We start from the raw sequence: 25,323 nt of genomic DNA, 5'->3' as shown, positions 1-25,323 counted from the left end.
AGTCTTCCTCCTGGTTCACTTTTATCGTCTTATCACTGATAAGGAAATGCCAGCGTATAATAAACCAGTCTGTCCCCAAGAAACCTATTTCCTTAACCAGTACAGTCTCAGAAAAGTCACAAAGTTCAAGCACACATTTTATTTACAGTAATTGATTGCAGGCAAATTCTGTCGAGTAAAAAATATGAAGAAAGCTGAAATATGCTGATTTCAAGCTAAAATGATTAGTCCAACAGAACATTAATCAACAATTTTGATAATTGATTTAAAAGTTCTATTTTAGTCAAGAAAAATTCCCCAAATCCACCGGCTCTAGCTTCTTAAAATATAATTTTCTGCTTTTCTTTGTCGTTTGTACACGATGGTAAACTGAAACTTGGGATCTAAGAAACTTTTTCTGACATTCACACTTAAAACTATCAGGAAGATTGTTGGTTGCAGAGCGGCTATAGTAGTAAATTCTAAGTTACAATATGAATCCTTATGCAAAAAAAACACCTGTTTTAACAAGTGTACTGTAGAGACTAAACGTTTGAGGTCCTGAGGTCTTGTAACAGTAAAATATTTCCTTATCTATCGAGTCTCAGGCTTCACCAGAAGTTTATCTTAAAATTGGTGATGCAATGAGAGAATATCTTTTTTTTGTTTGTTGAGCGTTTGACTGTATAAACAATGATTCATAGTCGAAACTCCTGGTTTCATCATTGATAATAAGAAGCGTTAGTCCCTGAGTGAACAACATGCTCTGCCTCTTTGTCAGTGTGCCGAACACACCCAGCTATTGCCGCAGGTTGCCGGGCAGCTTTGTCATTTATTGTCTTACAATAATACAGAAACGGTTGACCTTCAAAATGCCCAAATGATGCTTCCTTGTTTGTTTTTTTCACTCAGAAATTCTCCTTGTTGAAGTAAAATCTGGTCTTCCGGGGATCCACATCTGAGTATTTGGCACATTTCTTTGACAAGACTTTAGCCAGAACTGCAGGGCCACACAAGAAAGTTCCCACCACAGACCTGAAAACAGGATGGAGCGTTAAGAGGTTACAGTTTTAACGTGAAAAGTGCATGACAATGGGTAGAAAATATCAGAGTACAATCCATGCAAGTAATGACGATAAACATTACTAGATATGCAGCACAAAGTGCTTTACAATAAAGGAAAATAGACAGAAAATGTAACAATAAAATAAGAACAAATAAAAGTAAAATCCACTGAATAATAATATTAAAATCAGTACCCATATTTGCACATATACATTAATAAACAATGCAGCAGCATCAGAAGGTCTCCATTGTCTTCTACTTTAGTGGTGGAGACTTTCATTTTTTAGTTGTAAACTCAAAGTATTTTGCCTCGAGTGTACTCTCGACCAATCTCTACTCAAGTTCTGTACAGATACCTGTAATGACTAGTAACTTGAGGTGTCAAATAAATGTAGTAAAAACAACATTTAAAATGTGGTGGAGCAGAAGAAGGAAGGAGCAAATGGAAATACACAGGTTAAGTTAATATTTTCCATCACTTTGAATATAAAGTATTTAAAACCAGCTGCAACAGTAAAACACTGCCCACACATTGATGCATCCGTATAAACAATCTAGTTATATAATACTTAATATGTCAGTCTTTTTTCTGCAGAAGCAGTACTTTTACTTTTGATAAAGTACATGTTGGTGATGATACCTTCTTGCTTCTTACTGAAGGATTGTGGGATTGTGAATACAGGAATCTTTACATTGTTTCACTGGTACTTTTACTAATATAAAGGATCTGAATACTTCTTCCACCACTGATCAGTCAATCTCCTGTATTTTAATAAGGTATAAATAATTTTTTTAATTGATTTTCTAAAAAGAGGATTTTATCTTACGTGGGGTTTTCTGTGCGGACTTGTTCGAACTCCTTGTCCCAGGCGGGTCTGCCATAGTGAGTTTTCTGTTTGAGCCCAGTGACCACGTCGGTGTCCTCATCAGAGTGAATCCAGGCATGAGTAGCCTGTGATGAAGAGTGGGGGAATAAAGGAGATGAATGAAATAAGCTGAACGCTGTTTGTCTGAACTTTGTCTGTCATTCACACACTTACATGGCCTTGATCCCATCCGGTCAGATAGAGTTTGTAGGTGAGGAAGTCCGCCATTCCTCGCTCCTCCATCTCTCTCTCCAGCACCTGCAGGAGGTCAGCGAACCACTCGAAGGCGTGTGTTTCCCGGCAGATCCAATAGAAGTAGATCTGAAACCAGGAAGTAGATGCAGGCGCGTTAAACAATGATCCTCTCACAACAGAGCGGATAATGACTAGTCTTTCTAACGTGGGTGGATTGAGTTCGTTACTTAAATACATAATAACAGTGTTTACAGGATTCAATTGGGACATGACTGTCTGGGTTGTTACCTTTCTGGTGCGCAGTTTAGGGTTGGAGATTTTGAACTTGTACCAGATGGACTTGAGGATGGAGGCGAAAGGAGTGACTCCGATGCCGGCACCGACCAGCATGCTGACCTCGTAGTCGAAAACGTCCTCGCTGGCGGTGCCAAAGGGTCCGTCCACACCCATTCTGAGGAACAACAATAAATAACCTGTTATCAGTTGCAAATGATCTACAGGTGACCGCCAAGGCATTCAAAATGAGTTTAAATCATCATCACAAAAACTAATACAAAGTTGGCTCAAGTTAGCTTTCATGCAGTTTAGCATCACAATAAAAGCCCTATGTTACTCATCCTGTAGTCATTGTGGCTTTTTTTTTGTGTATTTTGCATTTTCTCTGAATCCCTCCTAGTTGCCTTAATCATTCTTCACATTGAAGATCAGCTGCTGAGAATAAAAGGTTTTCATTTATTTGTATTAGAGACAAGTATGCAGCAAAGGACCAACGCCACATACCAAAGTATTTATAGCACGTGTTAGTTTGTCACGCCCCTCCCTGGTTTTGATGTAGGTGATCTCTGGGAGCTACAGACAGTTTGACAGAAAACTGGCTCAGGTTTTGGCATTGTGCAGCCCAGCACTAGATCAAAATCAATCTCTACAAGATAAGTTACTCAAACAGTAACTTATCCAAAAACAGGAAATTGGAAACAACCCAAGAAAAATCTCTCCCACGGAAGTTAAAAACATTTTTTTTTTTTTTTTTACCACAGGGCATGAACAAAATGTCTTCACTAACAATGTGTGCTTTTTTAAATATTAGCACTCACTTGGGTCCCTGTGTTCCCTCTGGTAGCTGCTGCATGATGTCAATGAGTTTGTCCGTCCAGTCCCCGGCCGAGCGGATGTGGACGCCGAAGAAGTCCTCCTCAGGGGCGGAGGTCATGGTGAACGGGTGCCACTCCAGCTGGGAGATGGCCGGGCAGTTGAGGAAGACGTACTGGCCCACCTCCATTTTGAAACCGTTCTTCATCATCTGCAGCTCCAGCACCTTGGACGGATGCATCACAATCTGAAAGTACAAAAAAATAAATAAATGCTGAAAAAGCCGTCACATCATTTGCTAAACGACTGAGAAGGCAAAGCTGAATCCGGAATGAAACGTACCTTTCTGTATGTGACTGCCTGCATGTAACGAATGAAACGCAGCACACGTTCACAGATGTACAGGATCATTGGACCGATCACCCACCACCAGGTCTAAAAAACAATCAAGGGAGATAAAATGATTTTACAATTCACAAATGATGCTTGTATTTGTACTCGTAGTTGTAGAAATTAAGTCAAGATATTAGTTGCCGTTGCAAAGGCTGGTACAGACTAAAACGCAACTTCTGAGAATTTTGAAATTTAAAAAGTCAAACCTGTGCTGGCCCTCCTGCAAACTGAGGGACGGGACACTCAGGAATCTGTCCCCATTCTTGAAATCGATCTTTACAATAGGTGAAGTTGTGCGGTGGATCTGTAGTCAGTTGCTTCCTCACAATGAATCTGCAGATTTGAAAGACCAGTGAAACCTGCTAGCAATGACAACAAGAACGTCCTCAAAAGAAAAGAAAGCTGAGACTTTTCCCTTACCCGGCTCCGTGAAACACGAGACCAATGAAGAAGATGACGAAGAGATGGTGGGTGTACCAGAAGACTTCGAAGTAGCTGCGTCTGATGACCTCCATGGAGGAGGTGATGATGAGGATGAGGGACAGAGTGATGATGACCCCTGTGAGGCCAGCGATGGTGGTGAAGACAAAGTATGTTGGGGTCTGCTGCGCATCCTGAGACACAAGAAGAGGAGGAGGGTGACAACGTGGACAAGAACAAAAGGAGGGAAGATGGTGGAGAAGAGAGATTTGACTTGAAAGCTGTACTTCAATGCACGGACTATAAATAACATTTTGACTTTTTTATGTTTTGGCAAATTTACTCAACTTGTAATGAGCATATGATCCTTCAACTAACATGAAAGCATGGAAAAACGACGATATGCAGGGATTTTATATCTCTGCATGTGTTTTGTTTCGACAACTTACAATGTCTGTGGTGCGGATGGGGTTCAGGTAGGTGTTTGTTGCGTTGTCTGCCAGGTTGGACAGAGCAGTGCTGAGGCCATCATAGACTCCTCGTCTGCTGTTGTTGTACCACTCCACGTTCAACAGATGGGCGATCATGTGAACGGCTGTCAGAACACAGAGAGGAGACACGTTATTGCCGCTGCATGATCAATTGTATTTACGGTGCAGGATCATCATGCAACATGGACCCAATACACTTTACAATTAGAAGAAAGCCTGAAGTGGATGAATGTGTTTCTTTAAGGACGATTTCTTTTTAACTGAAGGAAAGACCTTGGAGAGCAGCATCGAGAGAGCGAAGACAGCGTGTCGGTGCATGTGGTGTAATTAGCTCAGATAGGTTAGGCGGTGCAAGACCATGCAAGGCCTTATACGTTAAAACTATGAACCTTAAAATCAGCTCTAGCTTGTACTGGTTACCAGTGAAGAGAGGCCAGAATGGGTGTTAAGTGTTTTACATTTTCTACAATGATCAAGTCTGGAGGGTACAAATGCATGGATTACAGTTTTAGCATCACACAGAATAGGTCAGAATATTAGCCTTGATATGAGACAGGAATGTCAGACGAGATTCAAAAATCACTCTACGGTTTTGATGGTTGAAGGTAAATCTACTTTTAGTCAATATTTATTATCCTTGGATTCGTTTGCCTCATACTCCCCTTGTCAAAATGTAACCATGTCCTTTTTAACATTTTGATCTCTGTGTGTGTGTGAGTGAGTGAGTGAGTGAGTGAGTGAGTGAGTGAGTGAGAGAGAGAGAGGTGAGGAGGATGTACGGTGCGAAAAGACAATCACATGTGAAACCAGTAGAATCTATTTCTGTCATGTCATTTTCACTTCACTACCGGAAAGGACTGCAAACTGGTTTTCTTTTGTACTGTTCTCTGTCACCTTTAAGTAAACTATCTGATGAACACTGATAAGCTGCGGGCCATTGTTTCCGCACATTGTGCGGAAATAAAGTATATTGTATTGTAGGGCAGAAAGCACACATTAAAAAAAAACATCCCTGAATCTTAATACATTTATAAGTTTCATGTCTTGTTTCTGTTTATTCTGAAGAGAAGTGTTAAACATCCACCCAAATCTGTACCTATGACACTGTTAAAATAAGCACAGACATTATCTCTGATCCAAACTTAAATGTTGAGATAAGATAAAAAAAACAAAATATGTATATTGCTATAAATTAACCAGTTAGTAATCTAATCTTCAAACAAAGAATTTCATCAGAAGAAAAGAAAAGGTAAGGCTGAAAGACAATCGATTGCACAAGTTCACCTGTCATCAGAGCTATCATGTACGCCACCAGCTTGTGGAAACTCAGATTTTTGTCCAGTTGTTTTCTCATCGTTCTGCCGCAACACTGAAAAGATAAAGACACAAAAGAAGGTGAAGAGTCAAAAAAGAAGACAAAGAAGTTATTTCCAAAGCTGTCACTGAAACCTACCTGACCTATTCAGGGGGAGGAGTCAGGGTGGCGTTATGGAAAACATGAATTGTCTTTACTTGTATTTCACATTTAACACCAAGATTCAGCCCAAATTAACATGCATTATGAAAATCACCCTATTCCAAAAATACCAAAACTGAAATGCAAAGAACAAAATGTTTCGGCAATATGTTTGGCTGTATGCGGTCAGACTAGTTTGTATGAAAGCATGATGATATGCTGCCATAAAAAAATAATGACAGTGCCCCGCCCTTCTGCATCATGGTCTTACCACAAAGGAGCCTCGGAGCAGCGACAGCAGGTTCCTGCATACCGGGAGGAGGATCAGCAGGCAGTTAAAGTTGAGGACAGCTGCAGGAGCTCTGGCCCAGGCCAAGGCAGACTGGAATAAAATACATGTTAATGTGTGATTATCAGTCGTGGAAGAGGTTTTTTCACATGCTTCACTTAAGTAAAAGTAGCAAAATTACAAAGTAAGATAAAATAGGATAAGATAAGATAGAACTTTATTAACAGAAGAATAGCAAAAAACTATAGAGTTAAAATATAAACATGTATGAACAGAAGAATAGCAAAAAACTATAGAATTAAAATATAAACATGTATGAACAGAAGAATAGCAAAAAATCATATAATTAAAATATAAACATTTATGAACAGAAGAATAGCAAAAAACAATATAATTAAAATATAAACATATATGAACAATAGAATAACAATTATTAAGTGTTAAAGAAACAATACTGACAAGTAAGATGTAGAAAAATGACAAGTACACATACATGCATTTAAAACCCTACTTGAGTAAAAGTACTAAAGTATTTGCATCAAAATATACTTAAATTACCAAAATAAAAGGTACTCCATATGTATTATTATGTTCATTACTTCATGTTGCAGCTGGTTAAGTTGGAGCTATTTTAACTAGTTTATATACTGCTGGGTAGTTTAAACCAGTCTTATAACAATACATTATTGTGTATTAATTCGTATTATATTGGTGCAAAGTAACTATAGATGTCAAACACATGTAGAGAAGTAAAAAGTACGATATCTGCCTCTGTGATTTAGTGGAGTAGAATGTTAAAGTCGCATGAAAATGGAAATACTTCAGTAAAGTACAAGTACGTCAACATTGTACTTAAATGGTCGAAGAAGCATCTTAGCTGACGTGTATTCTCCCGACTCACCCCGAGAAGATGACGCGTGTAGAAAAACTGATCCCCCAAATCGTAGAATAGGTAAAACCAGACGAAAAGGAAGATGTTGATGCCCATCCAGACCACCTGCAAACACAGCCAAGATCATGTTTCCATCACAGAATTCGTAATTCAAATTCATTTTTTTTTTAAATTGTATTTGAGATGAGGTTGCAGGACTTTGGCCACAGACATTACGTATGCGCATAAAAGCTGTGCGTAAATTGGTCATCTTTGCAATATGAACAATTTAATTCCTAACGTGTACATAGACAGAACTCACCAGTATGAAGGATGTAAGTCCATGGTTGATAATCCAGTTCCCCATGTTGAGTTTTTAAATCTCGACTCAGCAGCAGCAGCTTCCCTGCATCTCTCCACCTTGCGCTTTTATCCTCCACGCTCCCGTCCGGACTCCTCCCTCCTCTGCAGGTGTAAAGGCGATGCGATACACAACAAAACAAAGCCTGAACAAAGTGCGTCGTTGAGGCGGTTTAGAGGAGAGGTTTCCCTCCCCGTGCTGAATGACCACATTCCTACTCGTTGCAACCTCAGGTGAAAATAAGACTGATCGCCAGGAATGAGGAAATACCCGTTACGACATACGGGAAGTTTTAGCCTCTGCTGGGCAGCGACGCGATTGGTCTTATTCGGAAAATAAAGGTTTATTTTGTGAGTCACAAGGAGTGAGAAGTCATAAATCAAGTCAAATAACAATTCATGTGTCAACATCAGATTATTTTATTTAGGTTTCAAGTAAAACAATAGTAGTCAAGGCACTGAACAAACAAACGACACAAAACATAAAAAAGGAGCAAACTGTGAAAGCACTTTTAAAAGTAGAAGCTAATTCATTGTGAGTCTGGTTAAAGCATCATCAACTGGCAGGTTAACAACACACGATATTCCACACAGTATTCTAAATCTTTTTTTTTTTTTTTAAACAGAGTTTTTGCCAATGGTTGACGGGATTTTATGTATTCTTGTAAAACTAAAACCTGAACTTGTATATCAAGGCCACCAGACTGAGCAGCGAACAATACAAGGCATTCATCACAGCAGGTTTATGTCGTTGGGTATAAAGAAGATGCATCAGTCTGACTTTCTCTTAAAAAAATAAGTGTGTGCAGATGCAAACGTGTGCAAAGGCGGCGTTCAGCGAGTTCCCTGAGAGGAAGTAAACTGGGGGTGCCCCGGTCAGTCTTGGCATGTTTCCCGCACACCTGGCTCAGTCCTGTACATGACCCACTGCTGCTCTCTCAAGGCGGCCTTTGTGCATCGCTGCACATGTTACATTCTTTGGTGTACTGAGGCCTCGCTGTGCCCCAAGTGTACGTAGTCACCCTCAGAAAAGACATCAGGAGTTAACCTGAATCCCTCTCACAACCACAAACATGTAATAAAGTTCTGTGCACTTAGGATAAATAGTTCATCACCTTGCCGACTCAAAAAACACAATAATTCTGTTTTTTGTGTTAAAAGTACTTGAGGTATCGTTCTGTGGTGCGGCCTGCGGCGCTAGCTGAGATGCATTTCTACATTAGAATTTAAATTCCCCACAAAGCCTTTCTCAGGCTGCCGCCATCATGTCTTCAACAATGGCCGTCTCCATCTCCCCCAGCTGACTGGTGAGGTCGAGAGGTTGTGAGTTTCGGGGGTCCAGCAGCTCCAGTGGCTCCTCCGGCACCAGCACCATGGTGGCGGCGGTAGAGTACGAGGGCGCCAGCTTCCCCCGTCGACGACTCGCTCCCCTCTGTCCCGGACGGCAGCAGACGCAGTGCAGGCAGTCGTGCACGTTGTACTTGAAGAGGCGTCTGCAGGGGTGGCAGAACTGGTAGAAGAGCAGCATGAAGAGCAAGGCCAGGCTGTAGCAGATCAGCAGCTGAACGACCAGCAGCGGCGCGCACACATACTCGTAGAAGTCCGACTTGAAGAAGTACCAGAGCGTGATGAGGATGAAGTTCTCCACGAAGCGTCCCGTGTAGTACATGGCCAGACGGTCCCACCGCTGCTTCCTCTCGATGAGCTCTCGATGGGAGAGGTCCAACTGCATCGCCGACCAGCAGAAGATGTTGATGCAGGCGTAGAGCAGCGTGAACATGGACAGCACCACCGTGGTGCCCAGCTTGGAGAAGTTCTTCTCCACGTCCTGAGTCAGCGAGCCTTTCCTGGCCCAGAACTCGACCCAGGGAAGGAAGAAGAAGAAGAGCAGGTTAACCATGCCGACCAGGATCACCCAGTGAGTGAGCGCCGTGCTGAAGAGGACCAGAGCGGTGATCCGGGTGGCGATCTCCAACACTCTCCACACGATCATGCACAGGTAGGCAAAAGGGCGCAACCGCACTTTGTACTTGTCGTATCTGATCTGGATGGCCAGAGTGCTGCACACGACAGCCCCGTATGTGATGGAGATCAGGGTGATGATCATCAGAGTCACTGTGAAAACAAACACAAGCCATCTGTTGCCTTTGGATCAACAGCATCACATCACCGTTGACAAATGTCTCGCCTTTAAATGGTCTGAAGCACAGAGAACTCCTTAAATGATCAATTTAAACGTATCCTAATTCAATACATATTTAAATGTATTCGCTTCCATATGGTACAAACACTTTTTTCAACGTCTTTGGTCCAAACTGAATCATCTGTATAACTACTGTACTGGGTGTGTTGCCATCGAACCTGGTGCACATTCATGTCCCTCTAAAGAGGAATTTGATGATCTCTTAATTTTTCCTCTAGCGCCATCATCAGGTGAAATTTAGATTTTATCCTTTGCACAAATCTCCCGCTTTAAATGTGATGTCTTTGATATCCATCAATAAACAAGAACCTCTCTTTATACACGGGCTTTTAAATAACTTATAGGAGAAATACAGAAAAGACTAACCGGGTTATATGAGGCTATTCAAAATCTTCCGCCCTACTTTTACTACATTTACATACATTGGAGGTGACATTTAATTTCATGTGTACAGTGTTAATCCAAGGTGATGAGTCATAGTCTTAAAGGGCTGCCAACCTCAAATCATTTTATCATTTCACAACTTTTAGAGGTAGATTTTTTAGGATACTCATATAGTGGAACAGTAGCATGGACCTTAACCCCTCCGTCTTACTTCTTGCAGGGAGTAAGTATTTCTCCTGGATGGTGGCGTACAGCTGGAGCGTCAGTTGAGGAGCAGATCCCAGAAAAGCCTGGATGACCGCGGTGCGCTTGAAGGCGTTTCTGTGAGTGGCCAGCTTGCGCTCCGATTGGCCGATTTCCCACTCCATGGGCGTCCCCTGGCCCTTCTTCAGATTGATCTTCCTGGAGATGGTGACATAAGGCTCCTCCTTTCTACCCGCCTTGAAATAGACCACCAGAGCCTCAAAACACCTGAGGATGAAATAAAAGAGCGACTAAGAGTGGAGTCACGCGTTCACACCAACAGAGGGCAGTGCAACGCAATGTTTAAGTTACCACAATGAGACGCGATGTCTTGCGCTTTAACGTCAACATATAATCATCATAGTGGGAATATGAAAGGGCATCAAAAGCTATAAAGCAAACACACGAGTAGAATAAAGCAAAAAAACAGAGGCGATATACCAGCAATTTGTTGGAGCAGCTTGTTTTGATATTACATATCATAAACACAACACTGATCTCAGAAATGTTATCTAACATAAGGGCTCCATCATAATAAGCACCCCTAACGTTGTAAATCACAGCTAAACAAACACAAACACAGCACTGAGAATCCACCAGAGGGCAGTCAGTAGAAAGAAAAGAAAACCTGCCTGGATCAACTGAAAACCTCTGGGTGTGGTTCTCTGAACGTTTGCAAGGTAAATGCTCCCTGTGTTCAGCCTGGCTGGTCGAAATCAACACCATTCATGAGGAGGGAAACATGTTTTTCACTGCGAGAGATTTCTGTGTAGACTGAAAACTTGAAAGAAAGTGTCATCGTTTCTAGATTTAAAAAATATGAAAAATGCTTCCAGACTGGTTTTTGGAGGCCCAAAGGACAAACGCGTGTAAAATAATGTCAGAATCAACTGTTCATGCTGCAACAAGCAAACTACCTAAACTGGAAGTACAAGGTTTCCACCTGCCAACAGCAAAATGTCGGCGTCATAATCCCTGAAAAGCACTTGTAAACTGACCCGAAACTCACAGGGCAGCACATCTGCTTTCAACACACAAACCTCGCCCTCTGAGGATTCCCACTGCAGCACTAAATCTCACATCACTGTGCTGGAATGTCATCTTTTGCTCCAAAATCTCCAACTTTAGACATACGACTTCTCACAGGAATCTATTGCTCCATGGTTCAACCATGTGCCGGTCAGACTCTCCAGAGTCAGCAGTCTGACATGTTGCTTCAGCTGCTGCTAACTTTACTCTTTGCTTGCAGTGTAAATGTGGCACAGTGCCAAGAGGCCACACTGAACTATCTTTGACCCAAACCTCACAGGCTGGCAGGGGATTAGTTGTTGTTATTTGGATACACGCTCTTATATTATCTCTAAACACATTCAGTCCAAGACCGATAGCCACAGATAGATCAACGTTGCTCAGCTTTAGTGTTCAAGGTCGATGACAGAGAAACAGCGACGGCAAAAACCTGATTTACTGACATCATTCCCTCGGAAATCTGGCAGCACAATGGCGCTGAGGACGCAGAGTGAGGGTGCTGAACTTCAGCCAGCGTGCACTTAGGATTCAGACTGTGAGGCAGACTGAATTTCACTCAGGGGAGGGGGGGGAAAAGGAAACAGCAGGGCCGATGAATGCATTAGCCAGGAGAATCAATATGCTGACTTCTGACGAAGCGACTTATGGATTCATAAAAAGGAAACCGTCCGAAACAGCAGTCCGATGTGACAAATACCACACAAACGAAGAGGAACCGGCTTTAAAAAGAAGCCAAGAGACTCCTGTGACGATTTTCATACTGATGTTTTTCTGAGTAACGGGCGGCAGAGCATTCAGGAAATCCTTTCAGCAGCTCTTTAGCAAGATCCTCTTGTTTGGTCGCCTGGGATTACATCATCAAGCTCATCGCGCTCACAATAACACGACCTCGTCTGACTGTGGTGAGTTTGTGGAACACAAGACACAAAACACGAGGCTCTGCATGCCAAGACTGGCCCAGGTTAACAGAGTAATGCAGTTTCTGTCCCTGCTTCATGTACTTAAGGAGACACGTCAAGACAAGTTGCAAATATACCGTCCCCCTGCTTAAAGTTGCCATATTGACTCTGTAGATCCTGTGTCTCATTATCTTCTGCTAGACTCCAATGCAACCAAAACAAGGCTCTTAAAAAGGTTCATCATGCAGTTATGTGTAAAAAAAAGAAAGAAAATGTGACTTGAAATTCCGCTTTTGATAGCAGACACGATGTGTTTGACGCCGCAGCCACAAGATCAGCAAATTACACCGTCCCTGAGTCACACAGGAAACCTCCCATCTGAGACACGAGGGAGCAGGCGTTCTCTCTCTACAGCAGCACAGCGTGGAGCGAGATGAACTTGAAAGAAAAAGGAAAAATAAACAGAACAGAACAAAATGATCTGTAACAGCAGCCCCAGTATTTGTTTTCTGGTTTCTCTGTCGCAATAAAAACACCAGAGACGTCACAGCTTAGTGCAAAAAAACGCGGAATCTATTTGATATTGAACGGTGTTTCATGGTCACGGCGGTTCAACACTCACTGGCACGAGCAAAGCATTCTCAGGTGGAGCAAAGACATGTGCAGCATCACAAACTAGTGCGTGTAGCTGATAGAAAACTGCTGCTTTTGGTTTTCAGCAGCTTTCTTTGTTCAGAGGACAATCCTTGATAGTCTGCAGCCACAGCAGCAGTGAGGCTCTCTGGATCACAGCGTCAGCTTGGCAGGTAGCTCGATCCAGACTGAAATATCTGAACAACTATTGGATCGGTTGTCATAAAGGAGGGCGACAGTCGCAGTCAAATGTTGGCGCTAGTGCTCCGTCCACTTCCAATCGGCCAAGAAGAAGGTGAAGAAGAGGAACACTGGACAACACCACCATGTCAAAATCCACCCCATTAGCAAGTAGGTACACAGTGTACACAGTGTACTACAGGAAGTGTACTAAGGGAAGTGCCTCTGTTTAGACAGATAACTAGTGTTGTTTTTCCATTTTATCTTTTTGTTTGCTCCAACACCAAAGTGATTTTATATTAAAAGAGTACTCCACCAGATTTAGCATTGCACTCTATAACATCGACGGACTCCCGATGGACAGATTTCAAAAGAAACGATCGAAATCGATGAAGCAGAACCAGAAATATCAGCTGTTTTTCTTCCTTGTCACAACATGGCGGCTACATTTCCCACAATGCAACTCAGCTAATGTAGCCTCGAGCCGAGATGAGGATGCAAAAGTCTGGTGAGATCATTTCAGTCATCAGTCAAACATCAGACCTCTTAAACTTCCAAAATAAAAGTCTCCCTGAAAGATAAGTCACAAATCAGACCGTCATCAACAAATCCACCAGCTCTGTTGCTCTGCAGGCTCCTCGCAGCCAAAATGTGACGATGCAGTTTTATAAGACTTCGGACTAACACTCTCACTCAAGATTGAAATAGACTCTGGAGCTGCAGGTGGTCTATCCGAAACGTCTGTTCTCCTGCTTAATACTCTGTTACATTGTCCTTTTACTTTGTAATCAAATGGTATTTATCACAACGGGTAAAACAGAACGTACGTGAGCCTTGTGCTGTATTCCGAAGAGATACGGACTTTTATCAGTTTTGACGGGCTACATTAAGCAATGGCTGCACTGAAATCCAATTTGTTAGCTCAGCATCGGAAATAAGAGCATTTCCTGTCTTCTTAATGTCATTGCAAAAGATGCTTCTTCTGTAGCTCTCCTTTATTCCTTCTACATTGTTTCTCTTATATCTGCAATCTGTATTAAAATGTATCGGACTGGTTGACCTGCAAGCGGAGACACAAATCAAGTAATTTATAGGCCTCTTCGCAACACTTTCTATTGCAAAGCATTCTTCCTGAGGCCCATAAACCTGCGAAGAACTCAAGACAGAGTTGAATTTCTAGCCCTGTAAAAACAACACACCCTTCAACTACCTCTTATTGTACAGTAAATTCAAAGAAACACCTCAGGGCTCACTGTTAACGTATCAAAGTTCAGAGCAAATCAAAGAGAGTACGAGTTGTGTATTTGAATTTCAGTGAACTTAAGTCTCCGCCTACATCTTCCTGCATGAGTCACGGTTCACCAAACAAGTCTCTCAGCTGAGATCAACCGGCATTGAAGTGTATAAACGGAACACCTTCCTCAACAATTTCAAAAAGAATAAACAAGCTGTAAAAATCAATATTAATCTACAACTCCCCTCTCCTCAGAACACTGGTCTGCAGCACCTGAAGGCCTTCACCCTGAGATGAGGTCATGAATGTGAAGGATGTGTCATCGGGGCGGGTGCCAGCTCTCCAGAGTCCTCTGACAGATTAGTTTCAGAGTCTAGACTGCAGCGGGTTCAACTTTGACCAAACCCACCAAGGAAGACCTTCAGTTAAATGAAGCTCAGAAAGAAACAAAAGCTCCTGATATTTGACTTCTATCTCTATTCAACGCTTTTGACGACGTGGGAGGTTGCTGTGTTCAGTCGTCCCTCCTGTCCTTCATACTGGACAGGCTTTCCATCTGGTGTGATGCCGTTAATGAGCCAAATCTGATTAAATAAATAATCATGACTCTGCAGCAGTCTGTCATAACACATTAACGTTCTTGATAAAATGTAGATGATGAACTGCAACCGATGGATGCTGACTGACAGTCGGTGATTCTGTGCACTCGACACAGACGGTCTATTAGTATCCCATTAACTGTACTGCACTGCTAATGGAAAGTGGAAGTTGCATGTCCAGTAAGATGTAAGTAAGATGTGGAGCTGTAGGTGAAGATTATTTTCTTTATCAATCAATCTGTTATTTTCTCAATTAATCGTTTTGTGTCTAACATGTCAGAAAATAGGGGATATTTCTTGTTAATGACGTTGTCTTCAAATGTCTTGTTTTGTCGGACCAACAGTCGAAGAGCCAAACATATTCAGTTTACGATCAATAATGTGCAAGTAGAAAAGCATAAAATCCTCACACTTGAGAAGGTGGAACCAGCAAACGTTTGGAATTTCAGCTTAAAACAAAAATGACTAAAACTATGAATCGATTATCAAAATAGTTCTCGTCTATATTCCATGAATTTACTAATCTTTGCAGCACATAGGGGCGTGAACAAGGAAGAATTCTAGAGAAATATTTACATTGTTTCTATTAAAAATGAAAGTTTGGGAAGGCATGACTACAAATCCCATCTCCCACTGGCCGACTGAAACGTTGGATTCACACCTTCAAGTATCTCATAACACTTTATTCTAAGAAAATGTCCAGGAGTATTTAAAAGTGTTATGATATGTGCAGTGAGTGTGACCCCCCCCCCCCCCCCCCCTGACCCCTCACCCACCTAATGAGAGGGCCGAGCAGCAGCAGGTGCAGGAAGAGGACCAGGGGCCGGTCCCGACCCAGGTCCCTGTGGATGAACGTCAGCGTCAACTGGATGAGCAGGGCGGGCAGCAGCATGAAGGCGATGGTGAAGCCCAACCAGATGACATCGTCGCTCTTGTGGTACATGCTGCAGAGCACCGCGGCGGTGACGAACTCCGCGCAGTAGAGCACGGTGGCCAGCACGACGCTGAAGGGAGGCAGGATCCGGCTGTGATTGACCACCAGCATGACTCCGTTCTCCGCCGCCGCGGAGCCCTCCTGCGGGTCAATGTCGGAGATCTCCCTCTCTTCCTCCTCCATGGTAACCTCGCGCATAATGCTATTGAATTTGATCAGAGAGGATATTCGGACGTCGCTAACGCACGTCGAGCTGAACTTGCCTTAGCGTGCTCCAAATAAAAACATCACTTTGTTGTTGTTGTTGTAAATACTTCCCTTGGTCCACCGTCTCTCCCCAACTTTCCACCAAGTTGATCATCGCTGGTTTCACATCATAACTCAACAGCTCGGCGGTGCCACCGCTCCACTGCACCCCCACACACAGGAAAAAAAGGCTTTTGTTTGATTGTCTCGTAAATCGTCGTACGTGGCGTTACCACCCGGTTGAATCCCGAGGAACCCCCCTCACTGTCTGCAGTGATATTTGCGCTGTTGTTGCACCGTCAGAGTTCAGGATCTGGAATTTGTCAGCGTTGGCATGCGGCACTCTCCAAATAAAGACTTTCGCCCCGGCGACCGTCGTCCAAACTCAGGCCACCAGTACTTTAAAATTAGTTAAATTCTGCTTAAAAACACTCAGGCTTCGTCCCGCTGTGGAGTCGGTGTGCAGCTGGTTTGAGTTCGTGGGGTTTTCGTGTCGGCATACCCGTGGTTCAGGTTTTCTGGTGCGCTGTCAATGCAACAGCTCTGTGTTTAGTCAGCCAGAAACACACGGGGAGATACCGGAAATGAATGAGCGCTCTTCAAAGTAAGAGAGATTAGAGATATGATAGAACTTTACTCAACAAGAAAGACATTTCTGTGCCAAGATCAGACACGTAGTAAAGGAAAGAGAAATCACAACATTATTATCATAACAAAACATCTCAGGGAGGTGCATCTGCTTGCTCTGCAGGTAGATAAATAAATGGAAATGGAGAACACTGAACTGTATGAAGCGGTGATGAGCACTGCATGAATACAATAGTATGAAAACAGTTGAAATATAAATAGTAAATGAGGAAATGTGTATAAATGCATCTGGTGCATGGCAGGGCTATATTGAGCAGCCCAGCGTGATATCTTGCACAGGTCACTGTGACTTTGAGAATTATACTGTACTGCTACTACTACTACTACTACTACTACTATTACTATTACTACTACTAGCAGAGAAGGCGGTCATTGTTGTAACATTTCAGTTCATTTATTTAAATAACTAAAATAATTTGTAAGGAAAATGAGGATTCATTGTGAATTGAGAGGAACGTTACAATTTATTTTTACATTTCATTCTCTTTACTTTTGCCTAACTAACGGCTATTGATACAGTGAGAGATGCACTGTAGTTTTATTACATCCAGTATGTCTATTCCAAGTGGATGCACTGCGTAGGGTGAGCAAAGGAAGATCAGTTTCTCTGCGCTTCCATTTTTAGTTTCCACCAGCAGAGAAGACTTGGCCTTGTTATGGGGACTTGCAGGCCTGCGAGTGAAGCTGCCACACAAGCAGGTTCAGTACACACACACACACACACACACACACACTGAATCAACCATTAGAATTTCACTCCATCTTCTCATTCACTTTACACACAGGTATTTCTCATTATTTTACAATTTGTTAAGGCTAAATGCTCATTAGACAACGATAACTTGTGTGACCCAGAACAGAACCGGTTTGATGTTTGCGCAACTTATGCAAACAAGGATCCTCGTTTGGGAGGCGTGTGAGAAGGACACAATCGGCAGTGAAGTACCCAACATTTCCATTGCAAAACACATCTCTGTTGCTTTGGTTAATGTCAACATGACCTGTCACTTTAGATAAACTGTTTTATTTAGTCTGAAAAGGAACTTTAACATTCCAGTTTGGTAGATGTAACTTTCCCTATGGCTACAAATGGAGTTCTTCTGTTTATATTTCACTTAACTGTGGAACAGTTTCATCACAGCTCAACCCAAACATGCCAACCTCTCTCTGTCTAATCAGATCTCATCTAAGTCAGTGGTCGACGCAACCTATGAAGGCTTGTCATTACTTATGCATGTGTTTGGTGAAGCAGTGGTGTGGGTCAGTGACTTCAGACTGCAGAGGCTGTGTGCTCTGTGGAGACAAGGGGGCCGTGGAAGATGGAAACCTCATTACTGAGCACCAGCCATGTGCACAGTGTTACCAGCCAATCAGGATGGGGATAGGATACACACAGAAATAATTACACTGTTTGTCTGTGTTTCAAATTCTGTACAATAATCTTTGTCTTGAACTATCTTTAAAGTGATAGTTCTACATTTTGGGAAATATGTCTTTGCTTTCTTGCTGCGAGTTATATGAGAAGATACCACTCTGGAAACATATGTTAAATGTGAAGCTACAGACAGGAGCTAGTTAGCTTAGCTTAGCTTAGCTTAGCGCAAAGACTGGGAACCGGGGTGAACAGCTAGCCTAGCTCTGTCCAAAAGTAACAAAACCCATCTACCAGCACCTCTAAAGCTCACCACATGACGGGTCAGATCTTGTTTGTTTTATCCGTATGAAAAACAACAAAGTGTAAAATAACAATCCTCCATTTTACAGGGGCTCCTTGGCTCATAAACATTTGTAAAACCATAATGTGACTTTCATACACTGTTTTTTGTACGGATAAAACAAACCAGATATAAAGTGTTGATTAGCTACTAAACTTGTGGTGCTTATTTTTTTTAAACCAAGCTAGCTGTTTCCCTCAGTTTCCAATATTCATGCTAAACTAAGCTAAGCTAACCGTGTCCTGGTTGTAACTTTATATTTACCATAAAATGACATAATTTTTTTCTTCTCATTTGATGTACTTTCAAGGCATTAAAGCAAATAAGCATATTTCCCAAAATATTGATGAATTCCTTTTATGTTAATGTGTTTTAGGAAAAGCTGTGAAGTAGTCCAGCTGTAACCCAGATTGCAATAACAGCAGTCGGGGGCTTTGTAACATGTTTGCAATGTGGATAACATGAGGTGCGGTCCTCAGCTGCTGCTGTTTTTGCTGTGTGTGTGTGCGTGTGTGTGTGTGCGTGTGTGTGTGTGTCAGCTGACGCAGGGCTGTGGTCAGATTCTGGGATGAGTCTACTCAGCACAGTAGGGCAGAGCCTGATTGGATGTTGGTTTAACGACATAATAAGATAAGGCCTGCACACAAACCATTGCTCACAAACATCTATAATTTAATTGTGTCTGCAGAAGCTCTGCTTCGTAGTCCGCTCTCCATTTTCCTTTTGATTTTCCTATATAAACATTAAGAAATGAAAAAATCAGTGCTGTGGATTGGATTGAATAGAGGCTGCAAATCAAAAATATTTATGTTCAGCTTTGAGTAGACTGAATTGTAGCCTCAGCCGTTTATCTTAGCATGTCAAGGACTTGAAAACAGAGCCATTATTATTTACATAGACTACAATGTGCACAGCAGTCTCAGGCAGTGAAAATAGATCCTGTGATTCCGAGGCCATCTAGTGGCTCATGCTGCATTACAAAAATGTGTTGGACTGGCTCCCTAATTGCATTAACCATTATGTAACGTGTTGATCTTCTGTACAAGTTAGTGAACCACTGTTGCAGCTGAAAGTCAATATTTACAGTCAGATAATTGTATTTATTTAAGTTAAATTTTAGTTTATTTGTGTATGAAATGTGTTTATTGTAAATAAACTTAACATTCCTTCTCAAATGCATTTTCACCTGAAATATAATCTTGTTTATTTCCCTCTTTATTATCCACACTGAAAGTTTATTTGACATCTCACTGATCAACATGAAAACAACTGAAAATGTAAATAAAAATAGAATGAAATGACAAATCCACGACATAATAAATATGCACATAACAGTGCAGTACATACATATTAAAATAGACACAGTAGCTTGTTCGTTACAAACCGTACAAACATTTGTAAGCATATCAACCCGCCACCTCACAAGGACAAATAGCTTTAGTTTTAAATAGACCTGTAAACTTGTATTGACGTACATTGTAGTGTGACAATACCTGGCCGTCACCACAGTTATGATGTCATTATCTCCCACAGTGACTAAAGTTGTTGCTAAATCTGTCCAAACGCTCCGCATGCTACCCCTTCTAGGAGGTCACAGCACGTCACAGATCACACCACAAGACACAATTGTTCTCCAGGAGGGATACAAGCACCTTCGTTTGGTCTAACTAGAACAACCACGCCATCCAATGGGATTAGCGATTGGTTCAGAGGACTCTGGGATTGGTTGGAATACCAATACGTTTCCTCAGGTTATATCTCCCACATGGGGTGACCAAAGGCTTACTGTGAGCCTGATTAGTTTGGTAGCAGGACGAGACAAGATGTTAGTAGAGGCGAGCACCCAAACAAATGCATGGACATAGACTCACTTCTGTAAGTATTCTTTAAATTCCTTCTATTTTATTAATCTCTTGCAAATTTTGCACCTCTTGCATGTGATTTAGTCAGTCAGTGATTTCACTGAGTTTGGAATACTTTGTTTTAATCCAATGATTCACTGCATTTTACCACCCGTGTGAACTGTTCACTCATTGTGTGAATTTAAACCGGTGCACTGTTATGTACAGTGTTTATAGAAGCTATTAGATATATGAACAACAATGTATGAATATATGATAGTCATGCTCATATGATAGTATTTCTATCAGCGATTAACACAAAGTAATCTAGGTCTTCTGTCCTGTATTATCTTTAATTTACAAAGTATGGACCAAAACCAACCATTCAATGGGAACCAGAAACATCTCAGTAACAAGAATTACTTTAGTATTTGGCAAAATAAACTAGAAATGATGTATTATATTATGCACACACATTTTTGAATATACATTTAATTTTCTTTTGAAATCTCCGCAGAGCAAACACATAAATCTTTTACATTCACACAGTCCACAAATTGCTCGTTCAGTACTGCAGACGGATGTTGCATTTATATTGACACTTTTATACTAAACTTGCTCTAATTGATTTGAGATACGTATAAAAAAATACTCTTCTCAAACATGAACATCCTCACTGAGTGTACACGGTGGTTACCTCAGTGTCTTTTACAGCCAAAACAAATGGGTCAGCTCGTCAACAATACTGTAAAAGCAGGCTGTTCTAGACTGGCTTTATCAGATTACGGAGCCTCAACAGATGCACTGGAGTAAGGACTGTGTTTTTTTTTAGCACATGGCCCCACTTCCTCAGACACACTGCTGCGTGTGTGTAACAACACTTGAGAGAACCCCTCATAGTTCCCTAAATCTCCCATCAGCATTGATTAATTTAAACCAAGAACCTGGAAAAAAATAAGCTTTGAAATGAAGGTGAGCTAAGAATGCTAATAAAGCTAATTAGAGAGCGTTAAAAAGAGACATTAGGCAATCAAAGCATCACCCAGATATCTGACCATCTGTAAAAGTCTCCTACAGCAGACACAAAGCATCTTTGTGTTGGACCTGGCCGTGACCCCCCAGTGACTCCACCGACCGGCCCTATTTTAGTGCGTGTGTGAGTCATACTTAGGTTGACCATCTGCTTGCAGGTACCAGTTCCAGAGAAAATGGTGGCCACTGTGCTCACCTTGCTCACCTCAAGTAAACATGTTCAACCTGATGACCAACTGCTGCACCTGGGTCTCCAAAATACAGGAGCCGATCAGGTAGCTAATAACCAATTTCTTTAAAAATGAATGAAATGTACAATTAGTCTCAGAAAAACTGCATGTGCTGCATTTGGCAAAATTTCAATCTTTCAAAAAGTAAGAACAAAAACAAAAACACACTGAAAATACAAACGAAAGTGAGCAAGCATTCAGTACAGAAAAAAAACTAAACAAATTTGATGCCACCTGACGTGATTTCCGGTTACTGCTTCAATTTACAGCTGTCAACGAAAGCTATACGGTGCTCCTTTATGTAAAATTCTATACTGTGCATGGTTCTTTGCAGGAAAGTGACCATTCTGGTGGTTGGTCTTGACAAAGCAGGAAAAACATCCTCCATCAGAGGGATGTTAAGAGGTAATTCAGTTACTTCAAGACCAATGTATCTCTAAAAGTGCTTGAAGCGGAAACACAACAAATGATCAACCTGTGTTCTTTTCAGTCCCCCATGGTGCTGAAGCTGGACCCACCCACGGCTGCGTCCGAAGTGAGCTGAGAGTGGAGAACTGCCAGGTCACCTTGCTGGATGTGGGGGGGTCAGCAGAGTCGAGAGGAGCCTGGCGGGAGCTCTATGGAGAGGCCCATGGGATCATCTTTGTGGTGGACTCCAGTGACAGGCAGAGGATAAAGGAGGTCAAGGAGGTTCTCGCCGACCTGCTGAAGCAACAGAGAGTGGCGGGAAAACCCATTTTAGTGTAATTATACTCAACTTCATACTTACATACTTAAGTGTGACCTAACTAACATCATGTACAATGCAAACAGTGCCCTCTGGTGGCTGATGGGTGAAACACTGAAATAAGTGATGACTGGATAACTGTGAAGCTAAAGTGTGAGTGACTTAGGCCTGTGCTGAAACTTTAACTTTTTAGGTTGGCCAACAAACAAGACAAAATGAACGCTTTGCTGGGAAGTGAGATGATTGAGATTCTGGTACTGGAGAAGCTGGTCAACCAGAGCCGCTCTCTGTGCCATATTGTAAGTGTTTCAAATTCAAGAATGCAAACCCAACAAACACACATCTCATGTAGGAATTGACATATAGAAATGACAGACAAACCTTTCCTATTTTCTCTCTCAGGAGCCGTGTTCCGCCTTAATGGACCTGCGACGCTGGTCGGACAGAAAGACTCATCGAGGCCTTCGCTGGTTGCTGCGTGCTGTTTGTCTGGATTACCCCGAGCTGTGCACTCGTGTAGTCCAGGACAGCAAGAGGCCTCTGGAACCAAAAGAGGGGGAAAAGACCTGGAAAACAGAGAAAGTTCGCAGAAAAAACAAGGGGGAACGGTAGGAGAGGCCTTAACAGTCTTTCTTTTACACATGCACATATTGTACAGATCAACAAAAACCTAAAAAATACTAATCTGACCTTTTATGTTCAATGTTTTCTCACCTCAGAATGAAATCCAGCAAGTCAGATCTTCGCCAGGTTCATCGGCCAAAAGAAAAGGAGAAGAAGACAAAGGGTGAAGGGAAGCTGCAACCCATTCGAAACATGCTGCAAAAGGTCAGGAAAATATCGTAATCCCATTTTTAAAACTACACTCAGTGGTTTCTGGATAATGCACACCTGTAAAATAACGCAATCAACAGTTCAGCCAATTCGGCCTAATTTATAATAATGATGTTTAATATTGAGGATGTAGTTTGCTGTGGTGTTGAACTAGACTGCATAATATTGAGAGATGTTTCTAATGTTTTGCCAAATGGGGGAAGAATTTAAAAAAAAAAATCAATATAATGTCCACTGTTACCTTTGTATTTTGGTTGTCATGATTGTGACGTCCTTGATAATGGGATGTATAATTAATGTTACAATTAATAGATGGTAAATTAAACTCAAAAGTCTGCAATTTACAGGAAACCACTCTCAAAAAGAAGCTGAACACAAAGAAGAAGAAGAAGAAGTCGGTTGAGGAAAAGGTAGGCGAAAAAGATGAAGGAGAAGCAAATGAGCAGGAGGAGGAAGAGGAGGGTGAAGGTAACGGAGGAGAGCATGAAAACTCTGGTCACAGAGAGAAAGCCAGCAGTGCCCTGATCCCCCCGAAAAAAGGCAAAGCCAAACGCAAAACAACAGTGAAAGAAGAGGCTCTGGACGTGCCAGAATCACCCGACAATGACAAGAAGCCGCTCAAAGGTTCACATCTGTTATTAATGGCCTATATGTTGTGGTTTTAAGCAGTTTAAGAATGGAAGTCTAACATTTATTTCATTTTATGTCCAGCTAAAGGGGAAAAGAAGAGGAAGAAAAAAATAGTGAAAGTAAAAAGGAAGAACAAGATCAACACAGAGGAGGTGTCTGAAGCTTACTCTCAACCTGTGGACCTGTCTGCAACCTTTGGTGAGCCTCGTTCACTTCTTGCACCTCCATTTAAATGCATTGACATTTTGGAAATGAAATGCAGCTTAAACACAGCTTTCATTTAATTAAAAAAAGATGACCTTGTTCCCTGACAGATCTTTACCGAAAAGCAATGCTGGCTCTGAAGGAACGTCAGGATCAGAGACAGTGAGAGCGAATCCTGAGACCTGAGTGTGAGGATGTGGATAGCGGCAGTAGGACACGGGCCGCACTGCAATACTTCAAAGACGCACAGATCCTGTTATGTCTTCATCACCTAGGTTTTACACTAGACATCAGACCTGATCCCTGAACCTTCGGAGTGAAACTCCAGTGTGTAGTGAAGGGCAGGTCTGCATAATGATGTATTAATAATGTACAATTTAAATAAAAACATTGTAGATAAATATATAAATAACAATGTATACATCTTCAGAAGTAAAAGATGAATTGTGTACCTGGCCAAAATGTTAGATTAGTTGTTTTTTTTATAAATCTATGCAGTTGTTAATTAATTAATAATTTATGAACTGAATGCTTTTTTTTTTTTTTTACACGTTTTGAACACTTTCCAGAAATTAACACAGCACTGGTAGAGTAATGGACATTGTTGATAATAACAATAAACATTTTGTCACTACTTTCATGTCATATCTATTGTGTTTACATGTATTTTTATAACAGCAAATTAAGTATGTATGCTACAAGTTATTTCGATTTAAAAATATAACACAGACAACGCGCAAACAACAATATTGTTTGTATACCCTAAGCTGGGTTGTATTGTTTCCCCCCTGTTTTTGTAATTTCATAATTACTCAGATCTCAGCTCCTAAAATGTACTGATCACAAGACATTCCTCCATGGCAGCCTTCCAGTCATCTTGATCACCTTCTATACAATCCGCAATTAACTTTCTATATCTGGAGAAACTCTGTTTACCAGATGGTACAGCAGATTTGAGGATTAGTGCAGCAGCTTCTATCAATGTTGACTGTACTGTCCTTGACAAAATGCAAAAAGCAATGATAAAAGTAGTTAATCTGACTCAACATGAACATAACTTCTGTGGTTTGTTGAGTGATCATGATGAGTTTTTCTTGCAAATGCATCGTGGCAAATAGTTCTATTGAAGCTTAAAGTGTCTCCGCTACTCACTGGTGTTTGTGACCTTATTTTTCATCATGTAAGATATTTCTACCTCCTATAAAAAAGGATACCTACATTATGTGTAACATGTTTGGTGGAGAAAAAGCTTGTTTGTTCAAGTTTTGTTAGACTGTAAAAAATACAAAACTTACAATTATATGGATGACTTCCTAAGCTAAGGGACGTTGGCGAAAGGGACCAGGCTGAACTCTCTTTTTACATTAAAAAGAGCTGGACTCCTCAACAAGAGCTGCTAAACTG

At 41.6% G+C, this 25,323-nt stretch overlaps 3 protein-coding genes across 3 annotated transcripts; 1 reads left to right on the top strand and 2 right to left on the bottom strand.

Annotated features, from left to right (window-relative positions):
- Nucleotides 1–14: 14 nt before the first annotated feature.
- Nucleotides 15–7,573, bottom strand: nox1 (NADPH oxidase 1). Its single transcript, XM_079167714.1, has 13 exons — nucleotides 7,437–7,573; nucleotides 7,145–7,240; nucleotides 6,226–6,336; nucleotides 5,783–5,867; nucleotides 4,457–4,602; nucleotides 4,008–4,201; nucleotides 3,794–3,920; nucleotides 3,537–3,629; nucleotides 3,200–3,441; nucleotides 2,394–2,556; nucleotides 2,085–2,231; nucleotides 1,872–1,996; nucleotides 15–1,014 (listed from the first exon to the last, which is right to left on the bottom strand). The coding sequence occupies exons 1-13, from the start codon at nucleotides 7,479–7,481 to the stop codon at nucleotides 888–890; spliced, it is 1,701 nt and encodes a 566-aa protein (XP_079023840.1). The 5' UTR covers nucleotides 7,482–7,573; the 3' UTR covers nucleotides 15–887.
- Nucleotides 7,574–7,882: 309 nt separating this feature from the next.
- Nucleotides 7,883–16,577, bottom strand: xkrx (XK related X-linked). The gene is made up of 3 exons (XM_079167235.1): nucleotides 15,655–16,577; nucleotides 10,273–10,532; nucleotides 7,883–9,589 (listed from the first exon to the last, which is right to left on the bottom strand). The coding sequence occupies exons 1-3, from the start codon at nucleotides 16,008–16,010 to the stop codon at nucleotides 8,724–8,726; spliced, it is 1,482 nt and encodes a 493-aa protein (XP_079023361.1). The 5' UTR covers nucleotides 16,011–16,577; the 3' UTR covers nucleotides 7,883–8,723.
- Nucleotides 16,578–20,276: 3,699 nt separating this feature from the next.
- arl13a (ADP-ribosylation factor-like 13A) lies at nucleotides 20,277–24,136 on the top strand (the record flags this gene model as incomplete). The annotated part of the gene is made up of 10 exons (XM_079168090.1): nucleotides 20,277–20,296; nucleotides 21,453–21,569; nucleotides 21,859–21,929; nucleotides 22,015–22,267; nucleotides 22,445–22,550; nucleotides 22,654–22,859; nucleotides 22,971–23,079; nucleotides 23,433–23,709; nucleotides 23,797–23,913; nucleotides 24,030–24,136. The coding sequence occupies 10 exons, from the start codon at nucleotides 20,277–20,279 to the stop codon at nucleotides 24,083–24,085; spliced, it is 1,332 nt and encodes a 443-aa protein (XP_079024216.1). The 3' UTR covers nucleotides 24,086–24,136.
- Nucleotides 24,137–25,323: the final 1,187 nt, after the last annotated feature.

The sequence above is a fragment of the Pholis gunnellus genome, assembly GCF_910591455.1.
Source record: "Pholis gunnellus genome assembly, chromosome: 10".
Taxonomy (NCBI): domain Eukaryota; kingdom Metazoa; phylum Chordata; class Actinopteri; order Perciformes; family Pholidae; genus Pholis; species Pholis gunnellus.
Note: the sequence above shows the minus strand (reverse complement) of the source record. Positions and strands in the feature narration are given on the sequence as shown.

What these genes read in the sequence shown, in the direction of transcription:
- xkrx (XM_079167235.1), bottom strand. Translation starts at nt 16,010, where the DNA reads ATGCGCGAGGTTACCATGGAGGAGGAAGAGAGGGAGATCTCCGACATT. An exon ending in CTGCTCGGCCCTCTCATTAG is followed by an intron (nt 10,533 to 15,654) that starts GTGGGTGAGGGG and finishes TTTCATCCTCAG; the next exon opens with GTGTTTTGAGGCTCTGGTGG. An exon ending in ATACTTACTCCCTGCAAGAA is followed by an intron (nt 9,590 to 10,272) that starts GTAAGACGGAGG and finishes TTGTTTTCACAG; the next exon opens with TGACTCTGATGATCATCACC.
- nox1 (XM_079167714.1), bottom strand. Translation starts at nt 7,481, where the DNA reads ATGGGGAACTGGATTATCAACCATGGACTTACATCCTTCATACTG. An exon ending in TGCTCCGAGGCTCCTTTGTG is followed by an intron (nt 5,868 to 6,225) that starts GTAAGACCATGA and finishes TTATCTTTTCAG; the next exon opens with TGTTGCGGCAGAACGATGAG. An exon ending in GAGGGAACACAGGGACCCAA is followed by an intron (nt 2,557 to 3,199) that starts GTGAGTGCTAAT and finishes GTTGTTCCTCAG; the next exon opens with AATGGGTGTGGACGGACCCT.